General features: G+C 30.3%; 2 protein-coding genes across 3 annotated transcripts; both read right to left on the reverse strand.

Moving 5' to 3' along the window:
- Positions 1–5,944: 5,944 nt before the first annotated feature.
- Positions 5,945–9,289, reverse strand: LOC149880948 (triple QxxK/R motif-containing protein-like). The gene is made up of 3 exons (XM_090069805.1): positions 9,101–9,289; positions 7,870–7,958; positions 5,945–6,380 (listed from the first exon to the last, which is right to left on the reverse strand). The coding sequence occupies exons 1-3, from the start codon at positions 9,159–9,161 to the stop codon at positions 6,300–6,302; spliced, it is 231 nt and encodes a 76-aa protein (XP_089925931.1). The 5' UTR covers positions 9,162–9,289; the 3' UTR covers positions 5,945–6,299.
- Positions 9,290–9,426: 137 nt separating this feature from the next.
- Positions 9,427–12,639, reverse strand: LOC149880949 (E3 SUMO-protein ligase ZBED1-like). 2 transcript variants are annotated; one of them, XM_090069696.1, is made up of 2 exons: positions 10,962–12,342; positions 9,427–10,847 (listed from the first exon to the last, which is right to left on the reverse strand). In XM_090069696.1, the coding sequence occupies exons 1-2, from the start codon at positions 11,744–11,746 to the stop codon at positions 9,698–9,700; spliced, it is 1,935 nt and encodes a 644-aa protein (XP_089925822.1). In that variant the 5' UTR covers positions 11,747–12,342; the 3' UTR covers positions 9,427–9,697. The 2 variants fall into 2 exon arrangements, with proteins under 2 accessions (XP_089925822.1, XP_089925823.1); XM_090069697.1 differs by adding an exon at positions 12,406–12,639 and having other exon boundaries at positions 10,721–11,746.
- Positions 12,640–15,680: the final 3,041 nt, after the last annotated feature.

Raw genomic sequence — 15,680 nt, forward strand, 5'->3', positions numbered from 1 at the left:
CATTCGCTGAAAAAATTCACAAAAGAAAAGGTATACGCTTCAAAATTTAGTGCGTGCTTGTCTGCACGACTTTGATTTATCGCACAAAGATGGTTTAAAAAACGAAAAAGTCTAATGTCGCATCGTTGGTCAAATGCAACGAGTTGGCCAAATCGTTTATCAGCATAAAAAACACAATCGTGAAAGATGTTTTGATTAGCAGTTATATTTTTTAAAAAGTCAACTTAAATGATGCTTTATCTTCTTGCTGTTAACGATCTCCATTAAAGGTGGATTTTTAATTCCGATTTTTACGCATAAGGAAAAAAAGTTTCACACGAAATAGTTACTGAACTGCGTACAAGAAGCTTGATATATAACTATTTTTCGCTGAGCAAAAAATAGTTGTTGAAATGTTTCAAAATTTGTTTCTCAGTAATGAAGAGGAGGGGAGGGGGAGGGGAGCTCCAACTTAATTTTAGTTAATTCTTCCGATCACTTGACATTGATCACAATTTTTTCCAGCTGTTGGCCAAACAGAAAGTATTCTTCTATGGCATATTCTATAACTATTAATGGCTTTTTGAGATTCTTTTTAAAAAAATTTTAAGGCTAAAGAATATACAAGGAATTACCTGACAAATACTCAAAGAAAAAATTTGCCAATTCCTCTTCAAAGAATTTGGGCCCAGGTATTCAACACTTTTATTCTGGAAGACTTTTTTTTTATTTAAAAAAAAAAAATATTTGAGAAACTTTTTTTGCAAAAATTTGTATATTTAAATAATATAAAAAAAAAAATGTTAATAATAACATTATTCTTCTTTAATATTATTTCCATTTTTTTTTTTTTTTTAAAACATTACTTTTTTCCAAATTTTTTTTTTAAGATCATTTCCAGTATTTTTTAACATAATAATCTTTAAAAAAAAAAAAAAGCCAAATAACCATTTAAACTTAAAAAAAAATCAGTAATAGTAGGAATTCGTTCTTCGTAAAATGACTGTAAAATTCTGTCGGAATTTTTGTCGGAAAAGTTCACAATTTTACTGTTAAAGAATTTTTTGCATATCAAATGAGATTATCTATAATGTTAAAGAAACTTAACACAGTAATAGTGTTTTTATATATTTTATTCAAATCAAGACGTTTAGTTTATGCTTTTCTTTCGTGTAAAGTGTAAATTTGTTGCAAATTTAAAAAAAAAAGAGCCACAGAAGACTAAACGTCTGCGTATAGTTTCATTTCAGTATCGTTATCATTCCGATATGATATTGGAAAAAAAAAAGTCATCGGAATGATTACGACAAAATATCGGTAAAAAATTTTTAACCGGTATTGTAGTTAGTTTAAATCTCGGTATATACCGGAGCTCACGTCATTCCGATGACACTTTTTTTCCAATATCATATCGGAATGATAACGATACGGAAATGAAACGATACTCAGACGCTCACAGAAACGAGAGAAGATCTCAGCACCCAGCAACAATATCGTTCTTTTGACGTTTTTAAACGTCGTTCTTTTATATAATTTTTAACATCGCTCTCTTAAATCTGATAATTTCATTTGTAAGCTAAAATTCAAAATAGGAGAAAAAAAAAGAATTTGATTGTAAAAGTTATAACAATTTAGCATTAATTACCAATTTTATGAACAAGCTACCAGAAATTGTACTCACTGCTCAATTTTCTTTATTGATTGATTTTTTTTTTGGATGAGGAACATTCCAAATTTTCACATGTTTTGAAATAAGATTTTAAACTTTTGAAACATTTCAACAACTAATTTTCAACAACTACTTTTCGTTCTTGAGATGGTAGGTTCTTTTTCTAAATGGCAGGGCATCACTACGTGAAGTAGAGGTAGCTGTTTATAACAAGACTCTTGTGCTTCAACTTTAAGGTGGGAAACTTCTCTGAAACGATTCTGTAAAAAAAACTACGTCAAAAACAACGTCAAAAACTACATCAAAAGGGATATTTATTAGGATTTAATTAGAAGTTCATCACAAAAAAATGATGTACTCCTTTCTCTGATTAAAACTCGGAAAGAAAAAAATTTCAGTTGACAAAAATTTAAAAACAAATCCAAAAGATTTATAATATTCGATTGGTCAACACCCAAATTTTTTCTACGACACTTCAATGGTTAATTTTGCTAAACTATTTAGACGTAGTTTTAACTCATGGAATTGTGAAAAAAAATCATCTTCAAATTCCATGAGTTAGAGGTGTACTATAGGCGTTCAACAAGTTGCAGTGCCGAGTTTTTTTCTTTCCTATCGATGAATATATTTAGACAAGTCCATAGAATTGAATTTGCTCGTCATTTTTCAAATCAAATTTTAAATAGATTTAACTATATTTTAGTTAAAATTGGCTATAGTTCGTCTTATTATTTTTCCTATTTTCTCTTATCTTCACTCACACTTATATAAAGCCTTTTGCAAAATTCCATTTCTAGGAAAAAAAAAAATTTGATTGCTAATTTTTTTTTCAGGCCCTGTTTACACGATTACCAATACGACTTATCGACCTAAGTCATGGGCCCGCAGGGCGTCACTGAACATATTGTCGCTCAAATGCTTAGATGTAGCCTAAAATCTTACTGGGATGAGAGGAGCTTTGCACAAGACAGACTGGGAGAAGTGTTCACTTGCACAGTTGAAAATTTAGCTAAAGAGGCTAAATACGACCGTAGTAGGTTTACACGAAGCAAAGTAGGTTTTACACGACCGAATTTCAGAGAGTTTTTTTCACTGATTTTAACCTCAAAAAAAAAAAAAAAAAAAAAAAAGATCTAAGAGGATTCCTTGGAGTTCTTAAACACAAAAGAATTCAAAACATCAATTTCTCTTTTGTTTGATATTTACTCATAGTTTTCGTTAGAATTGTTACATATAATTTTTTTATACGAATTTATATCGGAGTTATTTTAACGTGAAGCAAGTTTGTAAGAATTTTATAGTCAATCATAGTTATGAAGTCCTTAGTTTTTAATAACACGAAGAAAAAACCTAACCACGCAAAAGCGCTTGGAAATAGTTAGAAACCCACGTAAATTGCGAACGAAAGATTATCACAAGTAAAATTAACATGCAGCATTGAAAATCTGAATGTTTAGGACGCATAAGAGAGAAAAACAAGGCTAAATTTTATAAAGGAACAATTCGTAAAAACCATTGAATAAGATTTTTACTGAAGGTTTTTGTTTAAGAAGAAACTTTCTCCGCTTTCTCCTTTTATTTAGGATTATTTTAAAGAATAGTCTTTTTTTTTTTTTAAATAATAATAACTTTTAAATTAGATATGAAACCGGCTGAAACAGTTGCTTTAAAGATGTTTCGTTTCAGCGATTGCTTTTAAAATTCTTACGTCTAAAATCCTATTTAAAGTGAATCACCTTCAGCAAGCCAGGTCGGCTTAAACATTTTATTCAATGGGTTGATTTTTATAGATGCACAGTGGAACAGTGTGCCAAAATACCAAAAATCCATTGTCAATCTTACATACTGAAAATTTGTCATAATGATCAACACATGTTCATTAGTAGATATATCTATTAAAATAAACAGTAAATATCAAATTTAATCATTTCATTTGGTTTTTGACACAGAAATTTGATGAGTGTTCAATAAGACTTTTTTTGATTATTTAGTAATTAACTTTCTTATGCTAACATTGCTTTAAGTTAACTTTACTGAGTACCATTTCAATTTAAAAGCTTTTATTAATACAGTATTTTTTTTTTAATATCTTAAAAACAGCTCAAGTGTAATTCTTAGATTTTATGTACTAGGAACAGTTTTTTGAAAATTTTTAAGCTAACACTGTTTTGCTAATGTGAACCTGCTGTTCAAAGTATGTAAATAAATATGCAACGTAGATTTTAAGTTTTTGCTTTAAATAAATTTATAACAAAGAATTTATGTTCGGTTAATAGTCGGTAATACGAGAATATTCATGTTCGGTTAATAGTCGGTAATACGAGAAGGATTTTTTAAATGAGTTGTTTACAGACGAATATTTCCGAACAACTTATTAACTACTAATCTTTTTTTTGAATTGTGTAAATATAAATATATTCATTATTTTTTGACAAATACCTGAGGAACAAATATTCTTTTTTTAAATCACGGACACTATCAAACAAAAAATATTGATAGATTCCATGATTTAAAAAAGGAAAAATCGTTTTCTCTTAATGCCATGTTCCGCTTTTAGATTACAACTTATGTTAGAGAAACTCTAACGGCTATTTGGTAGAACCCGAAACCTTCATCTTCTTTATATTGTCGAGCTTTAAAATTTAGATTTAAAAAAGAATCAACTAATTTAATACTTTAAAAGATTACTTTAAGACTTGTAATATTGTAGAGACTTGTGTTGAGTTATCTAATGACAAGTCCATTTCAGTCAAAATTGCCATTCAAGTTACTATGATAATTGGCAAAGCCAATACTGACTTATCAAATCTAACAAGTTGCCAATCAGAAGTTGGCAAGCAAGAGGAATCGCAGAGAAAGCTCTTAAACATCAAAAAAATATTATACAAAAAGCATTCCAACAAAAAATAAGACTTATTGTTGACCAAAAATGAGGATAATCAGGAATATTAAATCATGTAACACTGCTCATCGAGTTTTTCTAAATAAAGATGCATTCACATGAAATTACAGGAATAAATAAAAAATTAATTGTAATTTTGTACATAACTCTAATTTGTACACAATGTGGATTTGAAATTAGTATCAGCTATCAGTTTCATTTACTTTGTCTGGACACCACAAAGCTCTACTCCCACTTGTAAGATAAGTTGTAAAAAACCTGTTTCATCAGTTCAAAAAATTTTTTTTTTACGTAACGTTGAAACAGTTGTTGAATTTTTTTATTTGCAAGAACGAAGATAAAACCTATTTTTTATTTAAGGTATTTTTTTTATAGTTTTACTTTTTATATATATTTTACGGTTTACATAAGTATGCGTAAACCTGGCCATGCATCAACTATAACTGCAAAACAGAATATTTAATGCTGTGCATCTAATGGGATCAGCTCCGGCCAGACAAAATCATCACTGGGAACGTCACTAACAACAATTGATGCAGTTGAGCTGAGCGATGAGGCTAAAATGCCCCAATATGCCAAAAGACACGACAAAGTGATTTTTCAACATGATAACGCTTGGCCACATGTTTCAAAATTCATCAACGGCACTTTGAACGCGTTTCAATGGGATAGTGTCGGAATCCCACCGGTTATATTTACCAAATATTCCTCCTTACAACTACCACTTGATCCGATTAATATCTCATAGCCTGGCCGAGTACTCACTGCACTGCTTACGAAGAAGCCAAAATCGAGGTCGATTCTCGGATCGCCTCAAAAGACGAGAAATTATTTCAACGCGAAATCCATAAGCTGTCTGAAAGATGGTGAAAAGTCGTAGCAAATGTTGGACAATATTTTGAATAAAATATATTGTACTTATTTCTCCGAATAAAGTTTCAAATTTTCTAGAAAAACCCTTAAAACTTATTTGTACCCCTAATATAAAAACTTAGTTTTCATAGCACTACGAATTTCACGAAAACGTAAACATCTACGAAAACATTTTCATGATTAAAAAAAACTACGAAACATTTTCGTGATAAAAAAAAATCATTTATTCTTAGTTATGCACACCTTTAGTTTTTAAAAATAACAAATTTGCTTAACAACTTTAGCGTTGATGTTGTTAAACAAATACGTAGGTAACTGTTTTATAACATCGACCCCTTTATAAACGGTAAATGGCCATTTTCCAGTGAGCGCAGACTTCGAGACAAAAATTTTAGTTAGATTAAAACAAAGCAGATTAAAACAAAGCAACTTAAAACTGGCGAACTAGAAATCTGAGAGCCAACAAATCTACTTGGAAATCAAGTTCACATTTGATTCAATAACAAAAAACAAAACAAATAGAAAATTAGGGATTTTTTAAAATTTCTGTTTACAAGATTTACAAATCTGGTGAAAGATTCCCAGTGAAATTCATCTATTAAATTACCGACTTGCAGTATATTTCACACTTTTCAATATATCTAAAAACTTTTACAGTGGAGCTTTAAATACAAACCTGTAACACATTTATAAAAATTATACAAAGGATAATTTTGTGATATTTTTGTCAACACCCAAGCATCCAGATATAAAAATTTCCTAATTAAAAAGAGAGTACTCAACGCAGAAAGGAAACAAGTTTTTAACTTTTCAAAAAGCTTACAGTAAGTTAAAAAATTAATAATTGTGTATTGTAATAATAAATTTAAAAATAGATTATTTAGTGAATCCAAAATAAAAAAAGAAATACACTGCTGTTAACAAACCGACCAAGATACCTAAAGTCACAATTCCAGTCTAAAAAAAAAAAAGAAATGATTTAAGGTCTTAACTCTTAAATTCAAATCATTCAAAAATGTTCATTTTTCATGAGAACTTACTATTACTGAAATGGGTCATTACATAATATATATTGTAATGGTTTATTCCTTTATTAAAATGAGTTATCTCATAATATATGTGAAAAGTAATTTCATAATACCACGAGTGTTTGTTTTTACTCAACTTTGAAGAGGTTTTGTGATTACACCAAGCAATTTTCCAAAAAAAAAATATTTTCACCAAAAGATCTTGATAATTTCAAAGATATAAAAAATTAAACCAAACCCTTAAATTAATTTTGCTGAAAAAATAGCGAATATTAAAACTACAGAGGTTGTCACAACTCTTAATGCAGGAATGTTATTTTCTAAGATTGTTCAAAATCTCAAGGTCCCCAGAAGGACTGTTTACAATATTAAGAACAGGCTAGTGGTTTGTAGGACCACAAAAGAATGTGGCAGACCCTTTTCAGTTGCTAACTGTATCTTTGTCAAGGAGATCAAGAGGAGGATATGGACCAACCCAGCTAAGAAAATGAAAAGAATGGCTTGAGATCTAGAGGTAAATGATTTCTCTGTCAGAAAAACTGTGAAGGAAGCTGGTTCACTGTCTTTAGCTTAGACAAAAAAATTTATTCTCTCTGAAAAACTAAAAGCTACTTAAAAAAACTTGAAAAAAAAAACCTAACAAAAAAAACTTGAAAAATGTATGATTAGATCTATTCTTACAAAGGTATTGATTATCTTCTTCTTTGATGAAAAGTATTTCACAGTATATCCAGATACAAATTACCATCACAATTGATTTATCTCTTCTTTGAAGATATTGGATATCCCAGATAAGGTCAAGTATACACCTTAGACAAAGCATCACTTACAGATCATGATTTTTGGATTGGTCAGTTCCAAAGACAAGAAAATGCCACCAGTATTTCTACCTTCTGGGCTGAAAATGAATGCCCAAGACAACATTGAAAGAGTTCTGAAACTTTATGTTTTTCTTTGGGTTCAAGCCAATTATCCTGAACTTTCAAATTATGCTTTCATGAAAGATGGAGCTCTGTACCACCAGAAATTCTAGCTCAAAAATAATTAGCCACCTAACTCTCTTGACCTTAATCCTTTGGATTTCAGTATCTGGGCTAAAGTTCAAGCACAAGCTTGTAAACAACAAAACCTTGATGTAAACTAAACATTTATATGTAGAAATAAAAGTTTTTTCCTTTGTCATTATCTTTGAGCTCCAATGTTTTATCTCAGAAAAAAATTTTAAAATTTAAAAGATTTTAACACGCATCTGGTATATTGTTTTAGAAAAATGCAATTTTAATACACAAAGATAAATAACATCAGTAGTATTACAATATTAATGAGTGATAAAAAAAAAAAGTGATAAATAATAAATAGCTATATTGTTGAACAATTGTCTTCAAAACTTGTTAAAATTTTAACTGTGAGCTATTAACCTTTAATGGTGATTCCTGTCGTCTTGCTTCTGCTTTTGCTTTTATTGCTAAAACATTTTTTTTATTGCGACCTTTAAACTCTTGCTTACCTAAAATGAAAAATTTACTAGAGCTTTGTCTTATTTTTACGGCATTACAAAAATATTATACCAGATTTATTTTTGTTTGGATGTGTGTATTTTGTGTGTTATATAAATGCATGCTTCCTAAAGTGCATGCATACTTATGTGTGTGTATTGTATGAGTATGTATATATATACACCTCCAAGCTAAAGTTTTAGACAAATATGAAAAAATGGAAGGTGTTTGGAAAATTAGTCAAAAGTTTATTCAAATTCAAATGGACTCAAGAAATAAAAAAAAAAAAAAAAAAAAAAAAAAAAAATACAAAATACTGATGATGCTAAAATACTGATGTCTAAACATATTTCTCATGAAATAAAAATCCTCTTCAGATTTTATCTTTTTTTTTTTTAGCCTGGGCTTTTGAACTACTAAATTGTTTATGTTTCCAAATGAAATATTTTTAACTATTTATCAGAAAATTTTAGTGTTGTGAGTTATTTTTCTTGGCTATTTTATCAATAAACAGCTCTTCTCTTAATGTTGTAGGTTTTGGGTATCTTGAAAAAGCAACACCTTCTACTTGGGTTGTAATATTAAATTGTATAATGAAAACAAATTTTTAATAACATCAGCTTTGCTTTGAAGGCTACAATCATGTTTAATTTTAAGAAACTGTATTAACTCTCATTTTTTCATTCCTAAGTATCAATTAAACAATAGAAGTTTTAAGCATGAAACAAAAAAAATTAAATTAGTTTAATTTGTCAATTGGCAACAATTGAGTGAAAAAAACACCAATTAGTCACATTAACAATTATAAACACATTTATATACTTTATTATTTTCTTGGAAACAATAGAATTGTTACATTAGCATTTTCTTATATGTAGCCAGTTGTACAGGTGTGCCCAAATAGTTTTAAATTTGATAAAATACTACAATATTTGTAAATAAAAATATTTATGCATGGGTTTCTCAAGTGGTTTCTAACATTTGGCCGGCAATCATGTGTGTATATTTGAGTATATACTTACTTAAGTGTATTTATACTTACTTAAGTGTGTGTGTGTGTGCGTGTGTGTGTGTGTGTGTGTGTGCGTGTTTGTGTGTGTGATTGTGAACCCTTCTAATACAGGGTTTTCTAACAGTTCATTTATGAATATACCTAGTTGTTTCCTATATTTTTCAATATCTGTATGAGATTTGTTGATTTCTTTGCGCCCCATATCTACTTCACCAATAAATTAAATGAAAAAGAAATATATATTTTTTCATGTCAACAAAAGAATTTTACAAGTAGAAAACAACACGCATCAACACATTTTCGGCACTTACTTACGGGGCGCAAAAATGTAATAATATTGGAACATGGCGATATTTTATTTAGAGACCGCCGATTCGTTACTGTTTATCGGTTTGCGGATTGTGCACCGAATTATCTATGCTAAACGGTTCAAACTACTTACGGATTGATTTGATCCGAAAATAATTTATCGGAAAATAATTCGTTAAAATTTTTTCGGATTATTTTTTCGGATCGCAATCCGATTCGATACTTTCGGATCGGATTGCAATTCGAAAAATTTTTTTCGAATTGGAATCCGAACCGATATTATTTTTACGGATTTATACGGATTCAGAATAAAAAAAGCTTTCGAATTAAAATTCATTTTTATTTATTTATAATATTCAAATATACAATGAAACGAAATGATTTCCTTGTTAAGAAATAAAAAAAAGTCAAAATCACACTGAAAGTTAATCATTTTCCAAATTCATTTCCTGGCCACACAATGTCTTGAATTTTACTGAGTTGCTTAGTGTTTTCTTTCATATATACCAACATCTCAACCTTTGAGATTGAAAGATTGGTTCTTCTAGAGCTGTATATATTCCCTGCTGTTGAGAAAACTCTTTCAGATGTTGATGATGCAGCAGGTATACAGAGGTTTTTTCTGGCCAGCCTTGACATTATTGGGTAAATATACTGGTTTTGTTTCCAGAATTCCAGTACATTTGTATTTGCTGGAACTGGTTTTGAATTCAAATACCCCTCAATTTCAGTAGAAATGGCTTTCTTGGTGCTTGTTTCACCTCCAGGATTAATGTAACCTGCACCAAACACTTTCTTCCTCAGTTGTTCAGTGAAATCAAAGTCGTCATCATCTTCATCATCCAACATTGAAGGGGAAGGAGTGCTTTGGCTAGCCAAAATTTCTTTTTTTGACAGTTCTTCCATAGCTTTTTTTACTGCAGTTTTGACTACTTCAAATTTTTCCCCCTCATCCACAAAGCACATGCCCTTGCTGTTAGGATCTAAAAAATGAGCTATAGAGAATTCAATATTCATCAACTCCCCTTCGAATCTTTTGTTTAAATCTTCATTGAAGTAGTGAGCAAGCTCTGATGACACCTCGGTTTTTGGCTTGATCATCTCCCTTGCTAATCTTCCTCTGATGTTGTATAGGCAATTAATAACGGAACAGATGCTAACATTCTTTTCACTGCTGCATTTCTCAGAGAATTCTGAAAAGCCTCTCAGAAGCCGGATGACAGATTGAATAGATTCCACTTCATCATCTGTTGGTAAAAGATCTGTCAACTTACAACCTCCAGAAACAGTAGGGTTCGGATTCTTTAAAGAATGCATCGCCGGAAGAAGATCCACCACAGACTCCATTTGATGGAGGTCAGAGTTCCATCTTGTGGGGCATCTCTGTACTAACTTCGTTCTGGAGTTTTTTAAGGCTTTGGCAGCATTAACTAAAGTCATAGCTTTTTTAGAGGACTGGTTGAAGTGACCTACTAATTTTGTTATTTTGTGGTTGAGAATTGACCATTTTGGACATCTTTTATCATCGACAGCACCACTGACAACTAGATTTAGACGGTGGTCGACACACCAAATTGCACTTTGAACCCCAATTGATTTCCTAACACCTGCTTAGACATTAGCTGCACCGTCGACTGTTATCCAGGTTTTGACTCCAAAATCAAGTTCCAGTTTGTTGATAGATTTATTGAGCTTCTTGGCAATATTGTCGGCAGTATGTTGTTCGGGGAAGTAGGACATTTCTACCAAGAAGCGCTTTAATTGGAACTTTGAATCTATATAGTGGAGTGTAAGGCTCATGAAAGACAAATTGGTGTGATCAGTGGTCCACACGTCGGATGTAAAGGCCACTCCATCAAGATTTGACTTGTCTGAATTGAAAATGTTTTTTACTTGTTCCTTGATGAATTTAAAAAGGAGAGGAATGTATTTTGTAGATATATTCTTTGCTGTAATGGCTCTGAATTGACCGTTGGTTGCAGTTCTCATCATCCGGGTGAATGCGTCAGTTTCTACAATAGAAAATGGTTGAGTGTCCTCAATCACCCATTTAGTAATGTCAACAACAGTTCTTATTTGATTGATGTCAGTAACTTCCCATTCAGGTTTGGTAGCCTGTTTTCTGCCTTGCAGTGTCTGTGTGTTGGAAGTGCCACAAGTTCCACTTGGTCCAGGCTGTGGCGATACTGGTGTATCTTTTTGTGTCTGTGGACATCTCCTCTTTTTTCCTCTTTCTTGTGTTTGTTCAAAATCTGAGTCTTCAGAGGCAAGCTCATCAAAAATGTCTGGTATTGTTGATTTTTGCTTGTCTTTCCTTTCTAATTGTTTATATAAATTCAAGTGGACTCTTTTCAAATGGTTCCTTAAAGGACTTGTGGTGCTTTTATTGATTAAGTATATTTTGCCACAGGCCTTGCATTTTGCCTTGTTTTCCTCCACATTGTTGAAGAATTCCCAAATATTAGACAGCTTAGGCATCTGAAAAGAAAAAAAAAGTGAAATGAAAAAAAAAAAAAGAAACGAATCGGATTGAGTTTGCCATATCGGATCGGACGAATATTTCGGATTATTTATTGAATTTAAAATCCACAAAAACGGATCAGATTGTTAATAAGGATTACTTTTCGGATTAAAAATTCGAAAACACGGATCAAATCACATTTTCGATTTACTGACTTTTTATTGAAATATTTGCCTCAATATTTCCTTAATATTTGCCTTAATAAAACGTGATAGTTTTTGATGCATACAAACAGTTTCCGAAAAAGAACTAATTATTTATTAAGTTATTTGAAAATTTTCCTTAATATTCGTCTTAACAATAAATGATATTTTAGAGGCATGCATAAAGTTTTCAATAAAAGAACTAATTATTTGCCTTAATTATTGAAATGAGCGTAACAATTTTTCAAACTAGTTTTTATCTCTATTTCTATTTTTATTTCTGTTAATATTTAAGTAGAAGAAATATTACAATATAAATTTTATCGGACCAATCCACTAATTGAAGCAATCCGCAAAGCGAAATAATTCGCAAAGGAATTCGATCCACAAAAAAAAAAAAAAAAAAAAAACCGCAAAAATTCAGTTTGAAATATTCTTAACTTTTAAATCAAATTAATATAATAATGGCTTACCGTAATAAATGTAGGTGAAGAATAGTAGACTTGATCTGTTGAACGAATTGTTGTATGTTAAGATTTCCAAATAGAACTGATTGAAAATAAAAAAGAAATCCACTATTTATAGGACGCGCACATAATAAAAACGTAATTTTTTTGGACCACACCATTTAATGGTGACGCGAACGGAACGCGATTCGTATAATTCGCTAAACGAATTAAAGTTAAATTGATTTGTAAAAATTTTTCGGATTGATAATCCGAACAGCGAAGTGAATCCGCAAAAACAAAATTCGCTAGTGGTTCGTAAATTAGTTTTCGGATTATTAATCCGAAAAATTTTTACGAACTGACTATTTTAATCCGCAAAATAAGTCGGATTGGCTTTTTGCGGATTTTACGAACCGAATCGGCGGTGCCTAATTTTATTACAGGCCTTCCCGTCGCGAATCCGTATTTTTAACTGGGGGCGGACAATGTTACGGAAAATATAAAAAAATGGCTGAAAAAATAAGCGAGCTACATTATTTTCAGTTAATTTATTAAATTTAAAAGGAACTGTTCCAATGCACAAAATGTCTAATGCAGTGTTTATTAAATATCATAAAATTTTAATAAATAAAAAAAAAATAATGAAAAACAATATTTTTCAGAATCATGAATGAATTTTATTTAAAAACGAAATCACAAAAGAAAAATAAACAACCTTTTAAATAATGCGAAAAAAAAGCCATTAAAATAATCATCAAATATTAGAAATTGTTATAAAAAATGTACATAACAATATTTTTTAATGCTTTACAGATAATTTTAAAACCTTTAATGCAGGTTCCTTAGAGGACTTAGGTGAAATAAACAAATAATAATTTTTAAGAAATATGTTTGACAATATAACACCATGTTTCTTTAGCATTTTCAAGTTATAAATATCTGATATCATCATAAATATATTGCACAACGACTTTCTGCATGTCTTTTTTTTCTCAACTTCAAAAATAATGTAACAAAAAAAAAACCCACTGAACATAGCAATCCAGAGGTACCCTCAATCCTCCTCTGTCCATGGTTTTTGTGTAGTCTCCATACAACTGAAAATAAAATGCAGTGTCAGTCAACAATTCATTTTCACTGACATCATCTTTTCTTGTAACATAGCCTGCAATATAAAACAGAGCCATTTTTGTACTCAGTGGCAAAAATGCTTCTAGTTCAGGTAATTGATTAATTATATCATAAGATTCTTCACTTCTAAAATAGCCACATTTTTGACAAATGCTCAATATCAGTAGTGTAATCTGAAACATCAACTTTTAATTCCAATAACAGTTTAGCTTTTTCAATGTTTAATTTTTCAACAACAATTTAAACAGTTATAAAATATGTTCCGTCTGAACCTTGTCTAAACTTACTGAATGCTTTTTCATTATAATCTGTTGAGAACTCTCCTAACATAACATAAATGAAATTGTTTTTTAACAAATGTTTACACATCTCTACTAACCCATAACAAGTATGCCAAATTGAAGAACTTGTATCTCTAGTTAGGGATTTTATTCTACGCCCTTGTTTACCACTCATATCTCCAAAATCAAGTAAATATTACAAATTTATGTCTACTTCTTCCGAAATAACTCTTGAATAAGTTTTGAAAGCAGCTATAGTTTCATCACAAAACACTTTTAAACAGTGTGATACATTTTGTCTTTTAATGGGTTTTGAATGTATAGCTACAAAATTTAGTCTAGATAATTTAATTAGCTGATCTTTTTCAAAATCAAATAAACATTTAAGGTCACTCCATTTAGCAGTCATATTTTGATTTTTTTCAAAATGCAATTCCTTTTTTTTTCTGCTATCCAGTTATTTCTGATGGATTGATTTCTGAACATAGCATACTTGCTAAAACAAAAAAGCATCCAAAAAAGATCATCCACCTTTTGAACATTTAACCATGATACCCAAAACAGTATTTGCTAACAACTTAGGATTATTTTCAGCTTTTCCAAATAGAGAACCACCATGGTAGAGAAGAAGAGACTTTACATAAACCTCATCTACCAATATTATACAATTCCTCTGATTCTCTTCTATATTTGAAAATACAGTGCTGATAAAATTAATATCTGAAACATTCTTCGTCCTAGATGTAATTTTTGTCAGTGTTTTTACACTTGGAAGTTTAAAATCTTTTCTTAACTGATTGTGTAGACTTGGAGATGTTGAAAAATAAGAATACAATCTGATGATTGTTTCTATATTATAAATTTTTTTACCTACTTCTGATGCATTCATAGATGCAATATGATCTTGTAATATCAATCTTTGATGATCAACTTCAATGTTGTTCAGATAGAGAATTGTTTCTTCCACTTTTGACCAACAATTAAGAGTGGTAATATGGTCTTTAGATAATGAAGAAATAAAGCAATCAACACCAGCATGAAAACTTTCAAATTTAAAATTGCTAGAGATATGAACAGCAAACATAGGTATACAGTTAACATAAAAGGAATTTGATTGGATGTGCAAAACTTCATTTATAACAAAGATTGTTACAGGACAAACAAATTTATGATTTTTAATATCTTCACATAAAGAAATGAACGTAAAAAAATCACTTTTTAAATATTGTGACAACTCATCACACTTTTCATTTCTGATAGAAGACATCACTTTAGTAGTGGACCTTGGTTTTAAAGGTTGAGTTAGTATAACACTTGATGGAATAATAGGAAAAATTGAAGGAGTTTCGATTGGTCTATCTTTCCCATTGACACGAGCTTTTAAGAAAATTTTCTGGAAAATATCTTTAACAGACAACAGTATCTGGCTTATTTGGAAAATTACTTCTTGGAATTGAATTTATCCAACGATTTCGTTCTTCTTCGTTCGAGGGAAGCCTATAAACTCGTACTTTATTTTTAGTGTCATAGTTTCCTCTACATCTAGGAATACAGCACTCTTTAACCATTTTGTGACTATTAACTGCTCTCAAATCGAAATTTTAAAACTAAACTTTCCGTAACATTGTCCGCCCCCAGTCAAAAATACGGATTCGCGACGGGAAGGCCTGTAATAAGTATCGCCTTGTATTGGAACAAAATTGTGTCGTTTCTTTTCTTATTTAACCTGCGTCACTAAAGTATCTACGGAGAATCCGATCCTAGACAGTTTTTGGAACTAGCTTAAATGAATTTTTAACCATAAGAGACTTTTTTTTTCAGTACATTAAATACATTTTGATGAATTTTCAAGTTTAATGATAAAATTTTTCAAATTTCATAATTAAA

The sequence above is a fragment of the Hydra viridissima genome, unplaced genomic scaffold (genome assembly GCF_058129835.1).
Source record: "Hydra viridissima isolate aposymbiotic clone 2 unplaced genomic scaffold, HvirCarnegie_v1 scaffold_12, whole genome shotgun sequence".
NCBI classification, from domain to species: domain Eukaryota; kingdom Metazoa; phylum Cnidaria; class Hydrozoa; order Anthoathecata; family Hydridae; genus Hydra; species Hydra viridissima.